The 24463-nt window shown below is 46.2% G+C and overlaps 1 protein-coding gene across 1 annotated transcript in view; it reads right to left on the minus strand.

Annotated features, from left to right (window-relative positions):
* The window catches only part of pld2 (phospholipase D2), a 171093-nt gene that overhangs the window by 78167 nt on the left and 68463 nt on the right, over positions 1–24463 (minus strand). Inside the window, exons 5-8 of the mRNA XM_084319773.1 lie at positions 16493–16586; positions 3892–3957; positions 3655–3713; positions 2796–3041 (exon numbers count right to left, since the gene is read on the minus strand). Coding sequence (XP_084175899.1) covers positions 2796–3041; positions 3655–3713; positions 3892–3957; positions 16493–16586 — 465 coding nt within the window. The remainder of the gene's footprint in view (positions 1–2795; positions 3042–3654; positions 3714–3891; positions 3958–16492; positions 16587–24463) is intronic.

Raw genomic sequence — 24463 nt, forward strand, 5'->3', positions numbered from 1 at the left:
AGATCAGTCATTTGATTGTAATGCAGGTGCTCGCATTATAAATCGAATGTATGCGAGACAAACAATGTAATCGTTTTGATGCATACATCTCTGCCCAGCCTACCCCACCTGTTGCTGTTGCGCCCCCGCACAGAGACCCATATCCCCGCACCAGAACGCTACGACGGGGACGTCTCTAAATGTCATGCCTTTATTTTTCAATATTCACTAGTATTCGGACAACAGCCGCACACTTAAAGTGATACATCTAAAATCGCTTACCTTACCTGTCGGGGGTCCAGGACTCCTGCGTTAGAATGGGCGACAGGCAGCTCAATTCGTTCCCTGCATACATCGCAAAAGGTATTCGATTTCGACCACCCTCCCGGGGCTCGGATTATGATAGTTCTTGTAACTGCCTCGGCTACACGCTGCTTTAATAACACTGCATTATCGAGACAGCGCCCCTATGTATGACTTTGAGGAACTGGCAATGAATTCCAAGAGTAGGGTAAATCTGCAGTGCCGGCACTGTGTAGTAGCGAGTCACAGTGCTGGCCGCCAGGCTGCGCAGTTGCAGCGGTTTGGAAAACATGGGGGGGACAAATACTGCATTCTGAAATCATGCGGGGGACATTTTCCGGGGACCCCCCCGCAAATTACGCCCCTGCTTGTCATAATCACGGCGAGAGCCTTCTTCACCCCTCCTCCTCCTTCCTCACCATCAGTGCCACAAGACAGAGTCGTTGTCATAACAAAAGAGTCTGCACTAGAACGTGGCCAGGTGTTAATTGCCCCCAGAGAGAGAGAGGGGGGCCATGCAGGATTACAATGGATTCTGGGTAGGGTTGTAGTTGTTTAACACTGTAAGTGTAAAACTTTCAAGGCCATTTTCTCCGAATACGTTTTGTGATATCACCATGATTCATAGGAAGTAGCTTGAAAAGTATCCCACCAAAATGTTCAAGTGATGGCTTATTTTGAAGGTATGAATCTGTACTTTCATAATATGTAAAAAAATAAATAAAAAACATAATATTTGAAGTTTCCTCAACAAGTCCCTACTATCTATGGCTAGTCACAAATACGAAATTGGGATGGGAGAAAAATAGAAAATGGGGAGAAAAAAGCCACAACCACGTTACCATATTTGTATTTATAATTTAAATCGTATAACGTTATTTAGCTGCATATTAAATCACTGTAAATACTAATGTAAATCATTGTTTCGTTGTACATATTGTGTATAGTTTATAACGTTAGTTTTTTTTTTACATAACGTTAGTAGCAGTGCAGTGCTTTGCCCCAGAGTGTAACCACAGGTCTGAGAAGAGGACCTGCACATTGTACTCGTTCCCGAAACTCCTCTACATGCCCCGATTTAAAATGGTTCACAACAGTAGACATTGCTAACGTCTAGTACATTTAGGGAGGTAACGTTAACGTTAGCTAGCTAGCTTGGTATCAGCTGGCCGTGACGTGGATTAGGCAACAGCACTGAACAACAGGCTGCCTATTGGTAAATGTAGTTTTTTTTTATGACAAATTAAAAACCTTATAACTACCTTTATTTCAACCAAAAATGCTTAAACAATAGTGTTAGTGGTAGAAGGGAACTCATTTTGTGCAAAAATGGAAGCTTGTCAATTTCCATGTGGCAGAATTGTTACAATAGCCGATAATCCATTTCCCCAATGATGAATACCTATACGGGTGGAACAACCAGTGACGTCAGACTACACCTCCCTATACAGGATACAATTTAAAATACTTCTCATCACATTTAAAGCCCTCAACAACCTTGCCCCTCCATACCTGTCCGACCTCCTCCACCGTCACACGCCCACCCGTCGCCTTAGGTCTGCTGATGCCAACCTCCTAACACCTCCCACGACCAAGCTCCGGACCTGGGGCGACAGGGCCTTTGCTGCTGCTGCCCCCTCCCTCTGGAATGCCCGCCCCAGCCATATCCGTGATGCAAACACCCTGACATCTTTTAAATCAGCCCTCAAAACCCACCTTTTCAATCTTGCTTTTGACCTCTAATTCTGTCAGTTTTATTTAATTTTGTCATGTATTATTTTTGTTCTGTTTTTTTTGTTTTGCCATAGTTTTGTCTCTTCTACCCATGTAAAGCGTCTTTGAGCACCTGTAAAAGCGCTATATAAAATAGATGTATTATTATTATTTATTATTACTCAATGTGTAATCAACCTCTACTGTCTTTAACCATAAATGTACATGACACGCCAGCTTGCTATTGTTACATGATTAGGTTTCAAGATATTGTTAATCTGAAAACTCATATGGTTATTGTATGGTAAACTTAACAGACAAAGAACCATATAAATGACCTGTTGATGTGGTCTGAAGACAAATAAGTTAAAGGAACGCTCCACCAAACATAATAAGATGGTTTATTATTTCCCATAATCTCATACATATCCTAAAACAGTCTCGTACAAATTAATTTGGTAAACTATTGAAAGTTATTATGCACTTTGCTACTAAGTAATCTACCGTGCCTATATTACTACCTTCTATGATAATATGTCTACTCTATACTACTATGCACTAAAGAGTGTAGCACTCAAGTTCAACACTGTTTGACGGACAATACCACCTACCCTTAGCTGCCAGAGTTGTACCCTTCCTGCTGACTTGTTGTACAGAACTCGCTTTGGATAAATGTGTCAGTTTGTGTAAATGTGAATGTAAATTGTGTTTTGGGATGTGTGCGACATCATGGAAATAATAAATGAGCTTTATGGTTTTGGTGGCGTGTTCCTTCATCTTCCCATCCCCAGTTGTCTTACCGTGTGAAGTTCTCAATGCAGACGCCATATTTGGTGTCGGTGAATGCACGCCCCACTTTCACCTTGAACTCTGGGTCAAAGAGGAGGACGAAGGACACAACGCCGCTCTCTCTGTTCATGTACAGAAGGAAGGAGTCTTTGACCACCAGCCAGCGCCGCGACCAGCGGAAGCAGAACTGGTGGTGGCCGGTGCAGTTCAGACCCTGGATGACGTGGCCCCCCGACCGCTTGAAGATGGGCCCTTCCCTGAGACAAAGCCAGACAACATCATTCACTGTCACAGTTTTTAGACATGTTCTTCCTATTCCTTTTTGGACAAGAAACTGTTAGTAACCAATTAGCGGTGCTTTTCTTGAGCCTGGAACACTGCCTACATGATGTACTGCCTGGTTTGTAAAAAAAATATTTACTCTTAGGTGGGAAGGAGATATACTGTAATGAACTTGTTGTGTTGCTACTTGCTACACCAACTAACAACACTGTGAGAGTTCTGACAAATCCATGGACTCTGTCAAGACAGCCCTGAAAACCCACCTGTTCACGAAGGCTTATGACTTCTAGTCGTCTCCCTGTCCTTTATTGTTCTTACTATTTATTTAGTTTATTCTTTTCGTGTTTTCTTTCTTTGTTGCCTTGTAAAGCATCCTTGGGTTTCTTGAAAGGCTCTATATAAATCCAAGTTATTATTATTATTTAGAAAATAAATAGATGTAAACTAGTTTCTAGTGTCACAGGAAGTTGTACAAAATTATTGAAAAGATACATAATAATAATAATATGTCAATATGTAAACAAATGGATCACACACACACACACACACTCTCACACACACACAGTCTTTTTTCACTATGATGCTTACAAGCCTTTGGGTCCGAGGTCAGTGACAAAAGAGAGAGAACTGACATCCAGGAACTCCAGCTGAAACAGACATAACACAGTGCCACCTATTGTAAGTACATGATAAGCTGTGTGAGTGTGAGTGCGTGTGCGTGTGTGTGTGTGTGTGTGTGTGTGTGTTTGTGTGTGTGTGCGTGCGTGCGTGCGTGTGTGTGAGTGAGTGTGTGCGTGCCATGTGTCTGTGTGACTCAGCTCTCACCATGCCGTTGAAGTTCTTACAGAAGGCGTTCTCCAGCAGGCCGTTCAGGTACTCCTCCAGGTACTTCTGCAGCACAAAACACAGATATGCTCGTTAACGCTAACAAACGTTGTGTTAACTTATAAAACTTTGTGTTAACGCTAACAAACGTTGTGTTAACGTTATCAAACGTTGTGTTAACAACGACAACACTCCCAAAGGCTCTTGAATCTGTTGTTGTTCATTTGTAACAATGCTCCTTGCTCCTCAAGGTATTTATCTATTGAGTTGATCAAATGAACCTGCAAAGACTATAATAATAATAATAATAATAATAATAATAATAATAATAATAATAATAATAATAATAATAATAATAAAATAATAATAATAATAATAATAATAATAATAATAATAATAATAATAATAATAATAATAATAATAATAATAATAATAATAATAATATACAATGGCATGCACATTTCTTGATTCTGATTGGCTGAAACAGTCAAGTTACCGGTTGTTATTTCGTATAACACACTCCACGTGACCCCAGATCCCTCCCACAACCGAATTACTTTTTTTTTTTCTGTCTGAATCAATCCGCCATAGATAGAAAAATGGAAGTATGAATAGCTTTTGAACGAATCCTCCAAAAAAGATACAGTCAACTGGAATATGTTAGTTCGTTACATACACATGGATTATGTAATTAATTTGTCATGACCCATTGTGAAACAAAAGAAAATTAAAAAAAATTACCGTCGATCTTTTAAAAATAAAAGATTTTTGTCAGATTTGATTGATTGATTGATTGAAAATTGTATTAACAGATTGCAGAATGGGTACAATACAGTACGGCTCAATACACAAAATTGTTAAGGGGATGCAGACCAGAGAAAGACTTTCGTCTTGTTTACATCAGGGTCCCCTATTTTCAATTCATCATAACATATATGACATACATGACATACAGATAGACAGTACTGCTACATCTATACATTTATGACATACCAGATTTACAAATACAGTACTGTTTGTGATACAAAAAGAGTCTAAAAAAGAGAGTAGCCTATATACATTTGATGAAGAAACTGTACATTGGAGGAGGTTAGGTAGGTGGGGTGGAGGGGGGGGTTGGGTAGGTGGGGAAACTGTACATTGGAGGGGGTTGGGTTAGGACATTTACAGGGGCCAGTTTCGAATTGCAGTCTCCCGTAGGTGCTCTCTTTTGGTTTTGAAAGTGGGTAGTGATTCACATTCCTTTTTTTTTATCCACTTTTTCTCCTTTTTTCTATTTTTCTCCCTTCCCAATTCCACTGTGCCAATTCTTCCCTCCCCTGTCTTGAATGTTGCTCGCATATGCCCCCCACTGGCCGGTTGTGGGGAGGATAGAAGCCTTGCATCACGTGTCCCCTCCGATACACAAGGAGGCAGCCTGTCACATCTTTTCACCTGCCAGCGCGGATTCTCATTGGCGAGGTGGGCCTGATCTCTGCCAACGACGAGAGGGCCTACCTGGAAGAGGTCAAGGTCCTGGCGGGATGGTGCCAGGAAAACAGCCTCTCCCTGAACGTCAGCAAAACAAAGGAGATGATTGTGGACTTCAGGAGGTCGGGGGTCAAGGACTACAGCCCCCTCAGCATCGACGGGGCACCGGTTGAGAGAGTCAACAGCTTTAAGTACCTCGGAGCCTACATATCCGAGGACTTGACATGGACCACACACATTAACAGTGTTGTGAAGAAGGCACGACAACGCCTCTACTTCCTCAGGCGCCTAAGGAAGTTCCAAGTCAGCCAGAAGATCCTTAAGAACTTCTACTCATGTACAATAGAGAGCATCTTGACCGGCAACATCACCTCCTGGTTTGGGAATAGCACTGCACAAGACCAAAGCAGACTACAAAGAGTGACACGTTCAGCCGAACGCACAATTGGAGGGGGGCTCCCCACCCTCCAGAACATTTACTACAAGCGTTGCAAGGGCAAGGCTAAGAGAATCATTAAAGACTCCAGTCACCCGAACAACTGCCTCTTTGAACTGCTGCCGTCAGGCAAGCGATACAGGAGTCTCAAGGCGAGCACAGAAAGACTCAGAAGAAGCTTCTATCCCCAGGCCATCAGGCTGCTAAACGAACAATGAATGAACACTACACAACAACAACCACCAAACGCACATAGCACACACATCCACACGCACACACTCACTTTAAACAAACACACTGTAGCACCCACTCCACACACTTATAGCACACACCCACTTTAAACAAACACACTGTAGCACCCACTCCCCACACTTTATATTTATGGATGAAGGATTGCACTACAACTCGTACACCTTACTGTAAATTGTACCTAAAATTGTACCTCATCCCATTTCTGCTTTGCACTAGATAGTACTGTACATTAGTACACTGCATAGTATTGTGTATTGTATATTATATGGTAACTCAGAACATTGTACATATGTCTATACCGAACACTGTGACCTCATTTTCTTCTTCTAAATTCATGCTATATTATGTTATTATGTTATTTGATACTATCTTGTCTAGCACAGTCTCTGGAGCGTAACAGTAAGAAGCATTTTGTATGAAAGTATTCTGTACTTCTGTATGACAACTATTAAAGAACTTGAACTTGTAACGTGTGGGAGGCTCACACTACCCCCGCCATTTCCTGTCTCTGCTGTGCAGGCATCCCCAACCGACCTGTAGGAGTCGCTGTCCACAACGTCCAGATTACCACCCATCGACTTCCACCCGCTAACTCTGCCAATTGAGTTAGTATGACGGCTGGCCCAAGCCGGAGGCAACGCCGACAGCCGGAATCGAACCCGGTGTCTCTTGCGTTGGTGACGAGCGCAATGTCCGCTGCGCCACCCAGCCGCCTTGATTCACATTCCTTTACAGCTGTGGGTAGGGCGTTTAGTCCCTTGTTTGAGCAGAATCTGGGTTTAACATGGTTTGTGGAGCTCCCTCTGGTGTCTACTAGTGGATCTACTATTGGATCTACTTTCTATGTGGATGGTTTTGTGAATAAATCTCCATTATGCTTCAATTACTGTGTGTTTATTGTATAGCAATAAGGTTGGGTGAATTGGGTCATTGTATAAACGCATTACATCACTTGAAGTCGTGTGTTATACAAATTAGATCACGCCTATGGGGGTCTAATGACCCTCGGCTGCGCCTCGGGCCTAACAACCACCCATAGGCGTGATTTAATTTGTATAACACACTCCGTCGCGTGATGTAATGCTTAAATACATCATACTTATATAGAGCTTTTCTTGGTACCCAAAGGTGCCTTACATGGCGGGATAATATAAAAACAATTAAAAACAACACTCTTTAATAATGACAACATTATTTAAATAGATACATACTATGAGGTTAATAAGGTCTCCACCTACATGATGAATCTGAGGTTATTAAAGTCTCCACCTACAGGATGAATCTGACTAATAAAGTCTCCATCTACATGACACATCTGAGGTTAATAAGGTCTCCACCTACAGGATGAATCTGAGGTTAATAAGGTATCCACCTACAGGATGAATCTGGGGTTAATAAGGTCTCCACCTACAGGATGAATCTGACTAATAAGGTCTCCACCTACAGGATGAATCTGAGGTTAATAAGGTCTCCACGTGGGGAGCTCCCGTAGCTCACCGCGTATCTCGGCGCCATTTCGGCGTCGGGGACAACTGTGCTCGTCACGGATCTGGGGTACACGAGTTCGACTCCCGGACTCGCCGTATTTTCTCAGAGTGTCTTCCCCTGATCTATATCCCATTCAACCTGTTTCTGTCGGTCATGCTTGACCAGAAAAAGCGATAAACGCTAAAAAATGAAGTTTAAAAAAAAAAAAAAATAAGGTCTCCACCTACAGGATGAATCTGACTAATAAAGTATCCACCTACAGGATGAATCTGAGGTTAATAAGGTCTCCACCTACAGGATGAATCTGAGGTTAATAAAGTCTCCACCTACAGGATGAATCTGAGGTTAATAAGGTCTCCACCTACAGGATGAATCTGAGGTTAATAAGGTCTCCACCTACAGGATGAATGAATCTGAGGTTATATACTCGTACTGGCATTGCGTCCCGCTCTTAAGCCATACCGAGATATACCTCATCTCTTTTTTTTTATCCACTTTTTCTCCCATTTTTCTATATTTTCTCCCATCCCAATTTCGTATCATCCAATTCAACCCTCCCCTGTCACGAACGCTGTTTCTTGCCTCCCACAAGCCGGCTGCAATGTGGACTAAGTCATACATAGCACAAGTCCCCTCCGGTACTTGAGGTAACAGCAGTCGCATCTTTTCACCTGCGCAGCTCGATCTCTCAGTGGCGAGGAGTAACGTGTGGGAGGCTCATGCTGCCCCCGACACTTCCTGATTCTACTGCGCAGGCGCACCAACCGACCTGTAGGAGTCGCTGTCCACAACGCCCGATCCCCACCCATCAGTTTCCCACCCCCTAATACGGCCAATGTGTATTAGTACGGACGACCAGCTAAACTGAAAGCAAATGTGGAGCGCTGGGCTCGAACAGGCGAGCCCAGCGTCTACAGATTTCGTGGCGAGCGCCTTGCCCACTACGCCATGTAGCCTCCCAGAGATATACCTCATCTCATGTACCTAGTGTACTCCATCAACGAATAAAAACCAATACACCCAGCACCTGCCAGGCCCCGCCCTACTGACGTACTATATAGTACTAGGCGTGGTCACCACTCACTCTTCCTCTATTTTCGTTTCCATCATAGCGGATGCAACTAGTTGATATGAAAAGTTTAGAGAAATTAGGTTGAGTGCTTACCGAAGATTTGCCTACCCCTGAAATCTTCGCGGCATGTTCTGGCGGCGCTCGTATGGGTTCTGCGACTCTGCAGCGGGATGCATTTCGATGCATCTCAGCGTCGAGTTCTGTAGTCTCCTTGTCTTGTTGACAGCAGACAGAGGGACAGCGTGTGAGGTGTAGCTATCGAGCTACCTCGCACAAGGTAGGACTTGCGCCACTAGGCATTATCACTGGTGTTAGTAAATGCTGCTTGTTGTGAGTTGTATATCTGCGCCAGGGGCAGGATGTTTGGGTAAACGTCCCTCTGAGGTGGACGTTTCCCAGGCTGTCCTGGAGCGCGCTGCTAATACTAAATGCTATAAATGCTGGGTCACTGTTCTACTGTTCCCCGCTGTGGGATGTCACTAGGCATGACAATGCTGGCGTTTGTGATGTGCTCGAGTTGTCCCAAGAGACAACCGAGTTGTGTATTGGCGCAAGCGGCGGGATATCTGGGTAAACGTTGTTGTTTTCCCCATTATCCTGGAGCGCGGCTAACGCTATGCTATATTGGGCTACTGTTTCTGTTCTGTCTCCCTGCTACGGGAATGTCTGTCTATACTACAGTCTTCCCTCCTCTCAACCATTCATGCTGACGGTCAATCGGTGTCTACTGGGGGAGTATTGCGGGGGGGGCTTTGTTTACCTTTCATGGGTAAATGGGCTGAGGTCTAGGGCTGGTGTGCTGTTGTGAATATTATGAATGAATGCGGGACTGGTTCTCTCTGGTCCGCATCCCCTTAACGTTGTGTGCATGGGCTTGCCCATTCTACAGTATATTCGTGGTATTAGTTCATTTATTCATTAACCCCTTCATGGTGCACACCACAGTGGAGGTTGCTGGTTGCAACCATCACTGGTGCTCCGTGTTAGCATCAGTCCTTTGCTTTTGACATGTTGAAACAGTGCCCCGCCCGGCCGACGCCATGAGGTGGGTCGGCCCGGCGAGTGGCTGGTGGGCTGCTAAAGCCTGTACCGTCACGGTATGGAATTGGCAGCGATTAGTAACTGTGTTCGAATTGCTGTTTTTTCTATCAAAAAATGGTGTCTGGTGGCGGGGCCTTGAGGGCCAGCCGACGTCGACACATCGCGAGGTTGTTGACGTTATTAGCTTTAACCTAGCCGCAAACTATAACCGCTCAGGGCTCCCCTCTCCGCAGAGGATCTTAGTCTTCCGCTGGAGCGCGGGCGGTATTTGTCCTAGGCCCCACACCGCCTCACACCGCGCAGCCAGAAGAAGAGAGAGCACGGCCTCGTCAGCGGCGATGACGAGGCCCTCGACAGGCGGCCATGTTTTCCCCCGCCAGAGGTATCCTGGGCGATGAATCGACAGGTGTCCACAAGGCCGACAGCCTTGGCGGCCGAGGGATCGGCCATGTTGGATGAGCTCGGCTTGGAATATACAAGCCGTCGCCGTCCTGCCGCGAGCAGCCCGCTCTCCGATCACTCCCTCCCCCAACACCAGCGGAAAAGGGGATCTGATTGTTTTCTTTGGCTGCGGGCCGCGTGCCTTTGTTGAAGCGCGTGCGGCCCCACTTTTCGCTTCTCATGGGGACAGGGGCTGACACCCAGTTGATGGCTGAGCCTGGGTCTGTCCGTGAGAATGTTGTGCTGTCAAGCGGCTCCCACACCATAAGCTGTGTTTGAGCCTGGTGTTACGTCTGTCAACTATAAGTGTTGTCAGCAGGGGGGCTCGAAACCTTTTTGAGGCACACAGTGCAGGCTTCCCCGACCTCGCCTTCGCCAGGCCAGGTATCATGTTGGTGCCTCCCACTCCTGAAAGATTGGCAGTGGTCTCGCAGGCGCGCGTGATTTGGGTGGTAGTAATATCACTGCAGGGCTACGGTGTGTAGGAACTCATGGGGGCCTCACACCTTGCATGTCCGGCTGCAGAACAACTCCTCAGCATGTTCTGGAGGGGTGTTCAGTGGGGGTGCTTTTGTCACCTAGACTGATGTCAGCTTCCCCCGTATCAAACCGGCCCTTTCTGTCGGGGTCCCCCCTTGGGTGCGATTGCCTCGTGGGTAGTGTCAGGGTCAGATGTCCCGACACGTAATGCTCTGCTCGCACGGGTCCAAGGTTGGCTATGCACAGCGGGTGGGACCGGGCCGCCTATCTACAGTTCCTAGCGGACCTGCACCACATAGCGGCGGGTGCGTTGGGAGTGTCATCACATATGGCTACAGCAGTACCATATGTCGAGGTGGATGGAGAGAACGCTGAGGCGGGGACTTGTTACACAACCCCACCCGTTTTCGGGTTTGGTACAGACCCTATTGTCAGGGTCACCAGCAGTGACAGCTCTGGTCAACGAGATCCAATCTCTGTGGACGAAGCAAGCCATCGTCGTGGCGTTTTCCTCCCGGTGTTCTCTGGTGCCTGAGAAATCGGGAGGGGGGGTGTCAGACCCATGCTGGACCTGTCCCATGGGAAGGTTCAGCATTTTTTAGATCGTCTCCTACCTGTTGAACACTGTCAGGTGGGGGTCTGGTTCTCCTCCATAGACCTGTAGGATGCGTATTCGCATCCCCGATCTTCCATCCTAGGGCTTACCTACGCTTCCTTTGCAGGGTTAGTCTGACTCCCCTTTGCAGGGTTTCTCTGGCTCCCCGCATCTACACCAAGTGCGTGGAGGCCGCACTGGGGCCTCTGCGTCGTCAGGGGTTACGAAGTGTATTCTGCCCTGACGACGTTCTGGTCCTTGGCGGTCAAGGTGGATCGTCAGGTCTCGTACCAGGCAGGTTCCTACCAGCCTGGGGTTTGCTGTAGACTGGAAGTAGAGTACTCCTCTTCCCAGTCAACGGGTGGAGTGCTATGGGCATCCCTCTCAGAGCATGTTGTCGACGGTTACGGCGCTGTCCGTGATACGCCTGCTCGGTATGATGGCATCTGCTCATTCCGTGGTCCCTCTTGGCCTCCTCTTCACCCCAGGAGGGGGTTACGGAGGTGGGTTTTCCAGTATGGAAATAGACCCGGTGAGAGGCAAGTGGAAGCGGCTAAGGTTCCAGTGTCAGTACTGGGGGACCTCGCCCCTGGGGAGGGACTGGGGTCCTCACCAGGGGGGTCCCCATGGGCAGTAGGCTGTCACACGTCACGTTTTTCACCGACGCCTCCCTCACTGGAGACGCGTCGGGCCAACGCAGTAGGGGGCAGCTGGCAAGCCATGCTGCCCGGTCTGCGCTACGTTCAATGTCTTGGTATTGAAAGCGGTCCTTCTGGTCCTCAAACGGTGTTGATCAGGACGGACAATACGACGTCAGTGTCGTATATCGACAGACAGGGAGGAGTACGCTCCCCCCGTCTGCACCGGGCGGCTGGCTATGGGCGTTCTCCATCTGCGCGGCCTGAGGGCTCTCCACATCCCCGGCAGGGTGAATGTGGGTACAGGTGTAATGTCGCGGGGCGGTCCTCACCCTAACGGGTGGGGATTACGTCCGGACATAGTCAGGCAGGTCTGGGACCGATGCCGTGCCGCCTGGGATTCTTTCCCCCATACATCTGTTAGGTCAGTTGTTGGGGCGGGTACGTTGAGGAGCGCAGGTCCTTGATCCTGATTGTGCCGGACCGGGGCGCAGCTGTGTGGTTCCCGGTCCTGATCCAGCTCTTGGTATCCCGTCATGGCCTGTTCCTTGGTCATCGCGGGCCCTCTCTCAAGCGCACAGGTCTCTGTGTTAGTTCCCTGTGCTGGGCCAGCTGCTGGTGGGTTGGCTGGTGAGAGGGTGAGTCTGGAGAGGATGGATCCTTCTGTGGTTGGTACCATCCGGAACGCGCATGCTCCCTCCACTATCACGGGTTACGCGGGTAGGTGGCGTATTTTCCAAGAGTGGTGTAAGGCCACCCTCTTGTGAAGCGTTTCCTGCTTGGCGTTCGACGCCTTAAGCCGGTGAAGCGCTCTTTGGCTCCGAGCTGGGATCTTCAATTGGTCCTCGGTCGGTTGTCCTTGGCCCCGTTTGAGCCTCTTGAGCAAGCGCTGTTGGAACGGCTGTCATTCAAGACTGCGTTCTTGCTGGCCATCACCTCCACTAAACGCGTGGGTGTGCTTTGTGCTCTCTCGGTACGGCCAGAGTGCCTGTCTTTTCGTTCCGATAGCGGTGCCACTCTGCGGCCTAATCCAGCCTTCGTGCCTAAAAATATCCGGAGTGCTTTCCGCTCCAGGGATATTATGGTTCAGGCGTTTCATCCGCCTCCTCACGCTAGTGAGTTGGAGGCGGGCCTTCACCTGTCATGTCCGGTCCGGGCTTTGGGGGTTTACCTCAGCCATACTCAGGGCCTCAGGGCTACCGATCAGCTCTTTGTCTGTTACGGTGGCTCTCGTGCTGGTAAGGCACTGTCGAAACAGCGCCTGTCCCATTGGTTGTGCGAGGGCATTGCCCTTTGCTACACGTTGGCCGGGCTGGCTCCCCCTGGGGGCGTCAGGGCGCACTCCACTCGTGGGGTGGCGGCCTCTGCCGCTCTCCTGGGTGGGGCCTCGGTGGAGGACATCTGTGCTGCGGCTTCATGGTCCTCACCGGGTCCCTTCGTAAGATTTTACCTCATGGACATGACCGGGGGTTCTGTCTCCCAGGCGGTTCTGAGGTCTGTGGCCTCTCCTGCTTCCCGTCCTTTGGTGGGGTAGCAGGCGTGTGTGGGTGTGGGCCACAATGTGTTGTGTCACACGTGGTTCCGCCTGTGCTGTGCGTTCAAGAGGTTCTAGTTCCCTCTTGTTCGCACTCGGGTGGAGTTGACTGCCGCACCCTCTTCATTAGGAAGAGTGGGGTGACGGGACCCCCCTCCCCCCTGATGTGGGCTTACGGGTCCTCAGGGGGTGCATTTGTCGGGCCTCGCGTCCGCTCTACCCCATATCTCGGTATGGCTTAAGAGCGGGACGCGATGCCAGTACGAGTATATAACGATAGGTTATGTATATAACCTAGTTATGTGAGTACTGGCTAAGCGTCCCGCTCTTAGCGTGCCCTGAGTTCCCTTGGGGAAACTTTTCTTTGGAAACGATTTTCCGAGGAAGAGTGAGTGGTGACCACGCCTAGTACTATATAGTACGTCAGTAGGGCGGGGCCTGGCAGGTGCTGGGTGTATTGGTTTTTATTCGTTGATGGAGTACACTAGGTACATGAGATGAGGTATATCTCGGGATGGCTTAAGAGCGGGACGCTTAGCCAGTACTCATATAACTAGGTTATATACATAACCTATCGTTAATAAATGATGAATCTGAGGTTAATAAGGTCTCCACCTACAGGATGAATCTGAGGTTAATAAGGTCTCCACCTACAGGATGAATGAATCTGAGGTTAATAAAGTCTCCACCTACAGGATGAATCTGAGGTTAATAAAGTCTCCACCTACAGGATGAATCTGAGGTTAATAAAGTCTCCACCTACAGGATGAATCTGAGGTTAATAAGGTCTCCACCTACAGGATGAATCTGAGGTTAATAAGGTATCCACCTACATGATGAATATGAGGCATTTCCAAAATATATATCCATAGTAGGGGTGGGAATCACCAGAGACAACGGTTTAATCTTTTAACAATTGTTATTATAGTTAGGCAAAATGTTCTTATACATTTCAGAACACATTTTCTTGCGCAACTCTTTTCATCAAAAACCATGAGGCATTCTTTATTTTTAACTGATTCTAAGAAACGTTTCCCTCTTTTCTTTTTTAAATGATAGGAACTAAAACTCTGAGTCACTAAGACTCTGAGTCAGAGATTGTGCTAAAACCAACTGGTCAAAACCCATTGACTTTACTTTGTGGATAACTATCCGGAGCTAGTATGAGGAACAGCATGGATTGTGCCGAGAAAGGACTCTACCAGATCAACAACATTATTGTTAAATAAAAAACGCGGCTAGGGCTCCAAAAAATACCTATTCCTTTCAGATTCAGAAGAAAATGTTCCCATACAGCATGTATAAGCCATTATTCATCCAGTGAAACACACACTTTATAGTCAACTTAGCCTCCTGGTCTATCACCCATTTACAGTATGTATTTATATTCTTACTAGTCACAAAGTTTCATATCTCACCATTTCAAAGATGGCTTTTTGTGTGTCTTGAGAACACCTAATATATGCATTGTAAATTAAATGCATTTCTTGCTGTCAATATTAAAGGTCTCTTGTGTAATTTGTTACAAGGTACATTTGAGGTAATACACTGTTTGGGACATCATGCGTTTGTGTTTGTGTGTGTGTGTGTGTGTGTGTGTGTGTGTGTGTGTGTGTGTGTGTGTGTGTGTGTGTGTGTGTGTGTGTGTGTGTGTGTGTGTGTGTGTGTGTGTGTGTGTGTGTGTGTGTGTGTGTGTGTGTGTGTGTGTGTGTGTGTGTGTGTGTGTGTGTGTGTGTGTGTGTGTGTGTGTGTGTGTGTGTGTGCGTGCGTGCGTGTGTGTTGTAGATGTGGTGGAGAGATGTGCACATGACAGGAATTCCAAGCAGTGACACACACACAGGAACAGCTAAGCCTTTCACATACAACAGATGATGCACCGCCAAAATAGGGACAAGCCTCTATGATTTGAAATATTCAAATGTTTCACTGGAATCCTCCTACACAACCACGTGCATGGCTGCATGAATGCATGGATGCATGAAAGGGACACTTTCCCAAGTAGCACCTGTGCTCCTAAGTTGAAAAAAGAAGGACTTAGTAGTTAGTAGGTAACAACACCTACCACCTTCTGACACTGTTGGCCACTAGGAGCTTCCCAGTACAACTACAGTCTGACACTGTTGACCACTGAGTAACTCCACTGGAGCAGTTGGAGGTGCCTTGCTCAAGAGCGGTTGATATTGAGGGATGGGAGAGAGTAATTAATTCACTTCCCCACCCAGATTTTCCCTGCTGGTCCAGGGGATCGAACTGGCGACCTTCCAGTCACAAACCCACTTCTCTAACCTTTAGGCCACCACTGCCTCTGTTTATTGACCACCAGTTACTGTATGAGGAGTGGGAGCAAATAAAGAAGAAACTTTACAACTAACAACAGATTGAGAAACAAGACACCACACTGTTTCATTATGACGTATTAGCTGCTGATCAACTCTAATGCTTCAGTGAAAAATGAAACCAACAGGTTTGTGTTTTTTACTAACTTGAGTGAGGAATCCGCTCACTGTGGGGAAGCAAACGTGGACAATACTTATCACAATGAATATTAAATAATAGACTGCGATGCTCAGTAGTTTAAAGGTTACATTTACAAACAATCCAGTTTTCTTGTAAATTTTGGGCTATGGTGATGTGATTTATAGACATGGTGCAGAAATGTTCAGTTCTGCCGACATAGATTTGAATGGGATCGTCACCTCCTCGTTTCTGATCTATGTCATTTAAACAGGCTATTACCTCGGATGTCAGAATCATCTGCAAGCAGAGCAAAGAATGCTGGTGTTCTGACGTAATGACTCTTCCTTCCTTTACAGTTTGCTCTGAACTAGGAAAAACTGCTTTTTCCTTTTATGCTTCCAACACCTGGAATGCCCTCCAACAGACTGAGAGAGAGAATGGAGATATGGAGTCTTGCTCAGCACTGACTTATGATTGCAAATTATCACAAAAAATAAAAAGAAAAGCACATTTATTTATGCCCCGGCTTCTACCATGTGTCAAAACGTGTAGCTATACCCGGCCAGAGGAGTTGGGAAGAACCACTGCTATAACCGATTAATAAACAGTTTGTCAACATATTGTTCCTCAGTAGCTTTTTATTATTATTCTGGCCTCCTGAAGTTAAACTGAAACATTTGATTGGATGGCTCAGTACCGGCTTGCTGGAGGTCCTTCTCATCCGCTCATTCCCGTGTAGAGTTGGCATTTCCTCAGTCATGGCTCTCAGCTGCTGCCTCTCCTTCCAAAACCTATAAAAGCAATTTGACATTCCATAAATGCACACTCCTTAAGCAGATTAAAGGTTCAGCACTCAATCCAAATGTAAATGCTAAAGAACTAAATATGGTATTTGAGGGATTTTGAAATCTCAAATTGATCGACTGAGATCTTGATACAAGGGGCTAACGGTTAAATGGTCCTTGTTTTTTTAAGTAATTGCTTTGCTAAATTGAGTATTGCCACCTCCTCTCTAAATTAATGTAAACCTGAAACATGAAAAAACCTCCTTAAAGGAGCTATAGGTGGCTGTTGATTTATGGGCTGATGATCGCAGTGTTCTTGCTGGCGTGTAATTTATTAGAGTGTTGGCGATGTAGCTAGGTCCCTGTCCATTTAGAGCTTTGTATGTAAGGAGAAGGACCTTAAAGTCAATTCTAAATGTTACAGGAAGCCAGTGTAAAGCAGCTAAGACTGGACTAATGTGCTCTCTCCTTTTGGTTCTAGTTAGCAGTCGGGCTGCAGAGTTTTGGATTAGCTGAAGCCTCTCTGTGGTTTTCTTAGGGAGACCTGTGAAAAGTGCATTACAGTAGTCTAACCGGCTAGATATGAATGCATGAATTAGCTTCTCAGCATCGTTCTGATTAATAAATGGTCGTACTTTTGCTATATTTCTGAGATGGAAGAGCGATGTTTTCGTCACTTTGCTAATATGAGAATTGAAGTTCAGTTCTGAATCTATGATAACCCCGAGACTAGTGATCTCAGATTTGATCCAAGGGGTTAGTCCTCCCAGGTTCTTTATTAACGTTTCTTTTTTAGTTTTGGGGTCGATAATTCGAATTTCAGTTTTGTTCTCGTTTAGTTTCAGGAAATTCTTACTCATCCATTTATTTATTGCCAGTAAGCAGTCTGTAATGGAGCTAATCGCTGTATCATTTGGTTCAGCAGATATGTACAGTTGTGTATCATCCGCATAGCTATGGAAATCTACATTATGTTCTCTGATGATATCACCCAGCGGTAACATGTAAAGGGAGAAGAGTAAAGGACCTAAGCAACTCCCTTGTGCAACTCCATAGTTGTTGTCGTATATATCAGACATGTGATCTCCTAGTTTAACATAGAATTTCCTCCCTCTGATGTATGTTTTAAACCAGCCTAGCACATGTTCTGAGAAACCAACATGGTTTTCAAGACGATCGATTAGAATATCGTGATCGATTGTATCAAATGCTGCACTGAGATCTAGCAGGATAAGGATGGAGATCTTATTCTCATCAGAGTTTAGCCTGAGATCACTGATTATTTTGGTGGGGGCAGTTTCAGTGCTATGATATTTTCTGAATCCCGACTGAAATTCTTCTAAGATGTTGTTTTCTTCAAGAAAGGAATTTATTTGAACTGAAACTATCTTTTCAAGTACTTTACGAATTAATGGTAGGTTGGATATTGGACGATAATTTGCCATTACATTACTATCCAAGTTAGGTTTTTTTAGTAATGGCTTTACAAATACCAGTTCTAAGGGAAGTGTTTATGATATCTAGCACAGGGCTTGAAACACTATTAAACACCCGTTTGAAGAAAGCTGTAGGTATAGGGTCAATGTCTGAGGTGGAGGAGTTACATTCTGAGACAGTTTTGCAGAGTACATCTAATGTGATGCATGTGAATCTTCTCATGGTTACATTGCGCGGTTTGCTGCAATCAGCTTTATTTCCACCATGAGTAATGCTGGCCCTGATCAAGGTTATTTTGTTGTTAAAGAATAGTGCAAGTTCTTCACACTTAACCGTTGATGGCTGAGGAGGTGTAGGGGCAGTGTTGAGTAGTACATTAATAGTGGAAAAAAGGATTCTGGAGTTTCCAGCGTTTTCTGTAATGATTTTAGAGAAGTAGTCTTTCTTTGCTAAGCGGATGGTTTTATTATAAGCAGTTAAAGCATCTTTGTATATATCACAGCATATGGTGTTTTTTGTTTTTCTCCATTTTCGGTCCGCTGCATGACATTTCCTTTTTTCTTTGTTGACCGCATTATAGTTCAACCAGGGCAAGGCTCTGGTTTTCTTCTTTTTTGTTTTTAGTGGGGCGACAGAATTTAATACAGATGACAGTGTATCATTGAGATTTTCTACCATTTCATTTAGAGAGCTGTCATGATTGTGTGGTTCATGTAGTCTGATAAGATTAATGAACTTTGATTCAGCCTTGTCGTTTAGGAGCCTCTTTTGAACTATGATTTTTTTTGTTTTAGTAAGGGTTATTTGAGTATCAAAAAATATACAGTGATGGTCGGAGAGAGGTAATTCAGTTATTGAGAATTTTTTTATGCTTAGCCCAGTTGTTGTTATAACTAAGTCTAATGTATTCCCAAGCCTGTGAGTTGCATTTGTTATATGCTGTGTTAGATCAAAGCTATCCAGTAGATTTTTTAGCTCTATAGTTTTGGAGTCTGTTTTCTTATTAAAATGGATGTTCAAGTCTCCATTTAGGATCACCTTATCATATCCGGTAACACATAGTGAAATCAATTCAGAGAGCTCCTGTATAAATATTGGTGAGTGTCTAGGCGGGCGGTATATTGTGACGATAATGGTTGATTCTGTTTTGAGCTCAATGGCAAGATATTCCATCGACATGAACTCGCCTAGTTCTGTGATTCTAAACAAGAGTTTTGAGGAGAAAATTGCTGCAACCCCCCCCCCCCCTTCTCTTTTTTCTGGGTATTTGATGAAAATTCTAGTCTGGTGGACAAGCCTCTATCATTATTGATGTAGCTGTGTCATTATTGAGCCATGTCTCTACTAGGCAGATGCAATCTAAGTTATTTTCTTTAATCAGATCATTTACTAAACATTTTTTATTATTCAGTGATCTGACATTTAATTTTATTTGTTGGACTTCTTTAGAGGAGGTCTGCTTTGGCTTGACCTTGATGGCCTTGAGGTTAATAGCAGGTAAACACATTGATGGTGTATAGTTTTTACCATGCCATTGGCTGGTTATGATTACCGGTATGTTTTGAGAGATGGCATGGTGGTTGTACTATACTGTACTGTACTCTAGTGCAGGATGGGTTGATTTGATTAGCTCTTTTGGGAACATTTGATCAGACGAGATGGCCTTGTGTGATATGGGGGGAGGGGAGGACGCCTTGTGCTGCTGCTGTACCTCGTGGCGAGATTGTGTCCTTCGTGATTATCTCTCGTGCTGGTATGAGTTTGATATCCTTGGAGGCCACTAAGGCATGACGCATGTTTGCTGCAAGAAGCCTCGATCCTAAGCGATTTGGGAAGAAGCCATTTCTTTGAAAGCGTTCTGGATTATTCCAGAAAACATTGAAATTGTCAATGAATTTCAGGCTGTGTATAAGACAGGCAGACCCTAACCATGAATTAAAATTTAGGAGTCGACTAAAGGCTTCTTGTCCTCTGCGAAAGCATGCAATTGGTCCACTGATTGGCATAAGCATATTGATCCTCACTGCCACACTACCAAATGGTTAACCCTTTCACTGCGACAATACAGAAGGTTAACCCTTTCACTGACACACGACAAAGGGTTAACCCTTTCACTACCACACTACAGAAGGTTTGGTTAACCCTTTCACTACCACACTACAGATGGTTAACTGTCTGTAGTGTGGTAGTGAAAGGTTAACGATAGGTTATGAATATAACCGTAGTTCTATGAATACTAGTGACGCTCAGCGTCATCTGCACTAACCTCACTTCGTGCATATGCACTGAATAAAAATTCACAATGTACCTTTACATACCAACATTCGTCTGGCCACACCCCTATCCGCTACCCTCATAAGCAGGTGTGTGGCCCCACACTCGTCTCCTTCCCAATCTTTCACCACAAGGCGAGGTCAAAGGCCGCAGTGGCGTCCAGACACTGAGTGTCACTAGTATTCATAGAACTACGGTTATATTCATAACCTATCGTTCTATATCATACTAGCTTCCGCTCAGCGTCATCTGCACAACGGGAGCTGAGCGGGAGCTTGAAGCTCGACAAATGTACCCCACTGAGGCCCCCCACAACCATCAGAACCGGGGAGGACCGAGCCCCCCCGACCCTCCCTAATGGAGGACACCCTCCATATTGGAGGACGGGAGGGAATCGGATCCGACCGTGCGAAGAGGAACTCGAGCAACTCAACGCACAGGGTGAGCAGATCGTGGCTTGACCCCACGACTATGCACACGCACAACCCGCATGCCACCAGGGAACAAACGGAAGGAACAAACCTCGTTACCGCCCCCAAAATCACGGGGTCAAGAGCAAACTCAACCCCGTGGCAAGGCCGTAGCAGCGGAGCGCGAAGGAAGACCCAGACCCACTGAAGGGACTGGATCCCCCGGAAAAAGGGGGCCCGGAGAGGTCAACGACGCCACAGCATCAAGACCTCACCAGGCGGTCACTAGTGACACCGCCCCCCACATCGCCAGCATATTCGGACAGGGCCCATCAAGAGCGGGCCCTTCCCCCCACTAGCACGCCGCCTGGCATACTGACCCTGGCACTCAGGCAGTCAGCATGGCTGTAACTCGAAGCACTCAAGAGGCTACAGCGGGAGCAGGCAGCGCACCGGGGAGACGACCTCCAGAAGGGGTCGATCCCTCAATCCAGGCAGCAGGCATTTGCCCCGAGCCTGGAGCACTGCGGACAAGACAGGCGCCAAAGGGGTCAACTGAAAACAGCACCCCCGGCGGAAGGGGCGTATGCTGGCATTGTTGCGCACCATGACAAAGCCTCCACCAAAAAACCCCGACCCAGAGGGGCCGAGGCAGAGAAGGCTGCCACGATTGGCAGGCGTCATGAACGTGCAGGGGCACACTCAACCGGGTAACCCGGGAGTTGACTCCGCTCCAACACACCAGGGAATCAACCACCCTCTTGGTACCACATGCGGTGGTTGTTCCTATAACCCCTCAAGAAAAAACTCCAAAACACACACTGGCTATACCGCAGTACAAGTGTTTCAGTTTTCAAAAAGGGGTTATCCCAGGCCTACGGGTAGACGAAACACAACTTCGGACCGGGCCCGGCGGCCCGGGAAGCACACAGGGATGCCAGAGGAGGTCCATAAGACCACCCCAACAGCCCCCTCTTCGCCATGCGTAAGAGGGGCGAAAATAATGGAAAACCAGTCCCTTTATGATAGCGCAGGGTACAACATGTACCCAACAAAGGGTCTCCATAACGCCCAACCCTGTGACACCCGGGCCGACCCGGCATTTTTCCCCCTGAAAAAAGCACAAGTCCCTCAGGGTACCAGAACAGAAGATCTGTGTCCCCGGCGGACAACGGGTTAACTGACCTGGACCAGCGTGACCAGACTCAGTTCCGTGCCCTAATCACGCCGACATCCCCACTCCAAGAGAGGGGGTAGGTACGCGTGTCGATCTAAAACATGAAAAGAGGGCGCCACCCAGACGGTCCCATTCGTACCGCGCTCAGTGGCCCACCCCAGCGGCGTGAGACCCCTCTACCTATGTTTTGATCTATTCCGTTAACATCCCCCAGATATGAACGAGAATTCGTTGAAACCTAGTAACAGGCGCTCGGAAGAGAAAACCTCCATCCCAGTTGCCCTATAAAAACGCTGTTTTAATAACGAGCAACCAAGGCGTACAAGCCTTATGCGTGATTCCTATCAGAAACACCCCGAGCCAGCACTATGTACGCATCGAGACCCAAACACATCAATGGATAGTCTAACAAGACACCAGACATTGTTCCTCCAAGTCGCCTGGAAGAACGACAAGGAGCCGTCGTGCTTCATGTTCTTTCCTCTTTTTATTAAAAAAGAAAGAAAACACCGACTGACATGAATCCCACGTGACGCGGCTGAGGGTAAAAATTCGTTTTCATTTTTATATCCCGCCACCCTCACCACAGGGAGGAGACGGGAATCCTCAGAGAGACTTCCCACGTGAGCCATGAATTGAAAAGTCACGGTAACATTGAGCCATGTGACCAACGGACTCAAGTTACACGTATATCGAGCGTAGCAGAACACCAAGTTCCTACGCTCTGCCCCGACAACTTGACAATGACAGAACCACACATGGGTCTGAAAAAACTCACGGAAGCCGTCGTCCAATAGAAACGTGCCCAGTGACGTATTCTATGACGGGGGGAAACCCATGACTCAACTGCCTGTGATAGGTGCGGAGTCAGGGAAACCCCCCCCCCCCCCCCCGTTCCAAGCTGCCTAACAGCTTGGCCGGACCGAATGAAAAAGAGGGTCAAAAACCCCCCGACCAATCAGAAGAGGGAAGGAGGGGTTTATACTAGGGATGCACGATAATTATCGGGCCGATATCAGCAATTATGACGTCATCCCGATAAACCCGATAACGTTATTAATAGCTCCGATAATATAATATATTTTTTGGTAAAAAAAATGCGGTGTGGGTGAATTTGGATGAAGTGCGTTTGTTTTGACTGTCCGCTCCTCCCGTTTTGCCAGTACTGTGGTACCACTGATAGTGTGTGGTTTAGGAACAGGGTGTTTTACACAAATCTAGCGCTCCCTTTCTTGGCTGTGACGTAGCCACGTAGTACGTTTCTTGAAAGCAGCGCGTTGTAAACAAAGATGGCGACGCTAGTGGGGATTGTTTCAGAGAGGAAAAGTTTGCTTGCTATTTGTAATAAATGCAATGGAGAAGTTCCACGAGGAGGGAAAAGTGCAGCGGCTTGTGATACATCCAACCTAGCAGGTCACCTGCGGCATCAACACCGCTGCGATGGTGTGTTGTGTTAACTTAAAAGCCTGCAACGACGCGGGGAGCTAAGCAAAGCTAGCCCCTTTCATGGCTGTGATGCAACCTTTGGTTGAATACGCAGTCACTTATTGCTCCGTAGTAGCCAGGTTAATTTGCACCACCAAGGACTGCTTAAAAGCTAGCGGCTTGAGCCCTTGGGTCATTTCTGTCAAACTTATTTAATTCAGCAAACGACTCGTCAATAGGTACAACTAAGCGTGCTCGCGCCGTCGTACACCAGCGGTGGTGATGCCGCAGGCGACCTGCTATGTGTCCACTCAAAGCCTTTCTTTCAAGGCGGACAGCTTTGAAAAAAGAAGAAAAAAAAAGCTTTGAGCGTCTTAGGTTGGATGTATTATAAGTTGTTGACGGATTGTGAATTTTCATTTGGAAAAATAAATATGGTCACTTTATCAGTCAAAACTGTTGTCTTGGCTTTTGTTTCTGTTGTCTGGTTAAAAGTTTATTAACCGATTACAGAATGGGTACAATACAGTACAGCTCAATACATACAATTGTTAAGGGGATGCAGACCAGAGAAAGACTTTCGTCTTGTTTACATCAGGGACAGGGTCCCCCATTTACAATTCATCATAACATAATGACATGCATGACATACAGATAGACAGTGCTGCCTACATCTATACATGACATACCAGATTTGCAAATACAGTACTGTTTGTGATACGAAAAGAGTCCAGAAAAGAGTATATACATTTGACGTATTATTATTGTATTGTGATATGTTTTGTTTCATGTTAAAAAAAAATAAAAAATTTGATCAAAATATTATTTTAATAATACAATAAATATCGGTTATCGGTATCGGTTATCGGCTTGAGGAGCATAAAGTTATCGGTATCGATATCGGTGTCAAAAAATCAATATTGTGCATCCCTAGTTTATACGGTACCCCCTCGCAGGCTCAACCCTTGAATATGACAACAACAAATAGCCATCTGATACCTTAAGTAGCCAGTATGCTAATGAACAGCGCAAAGCTAACTCAATGCACGCTAGCCACAGACAAGTCTGTGAACAGGGTTTATAACAAGGCCAAAGTTTTGTATGTGTGAACCCGACACCCGTGTTTATGTTGCAAGACACAGAAGATTTGATAGAGAGAG

The sequence above is a fragment of the Notolepis coatsorum genome, assembly GCF_963971535.1.
Source record: "Notolepis coatsorum genome assembly, chromosome: 8".
In the NCBI taxonomy this organism is placed as follows: domain Eukaryota; kingdom Metazoa; phylum Chordata; class Actinopteri; order Aulopiformes; family Paralepididae; genus Notolepis; species Notolepis coatsorum.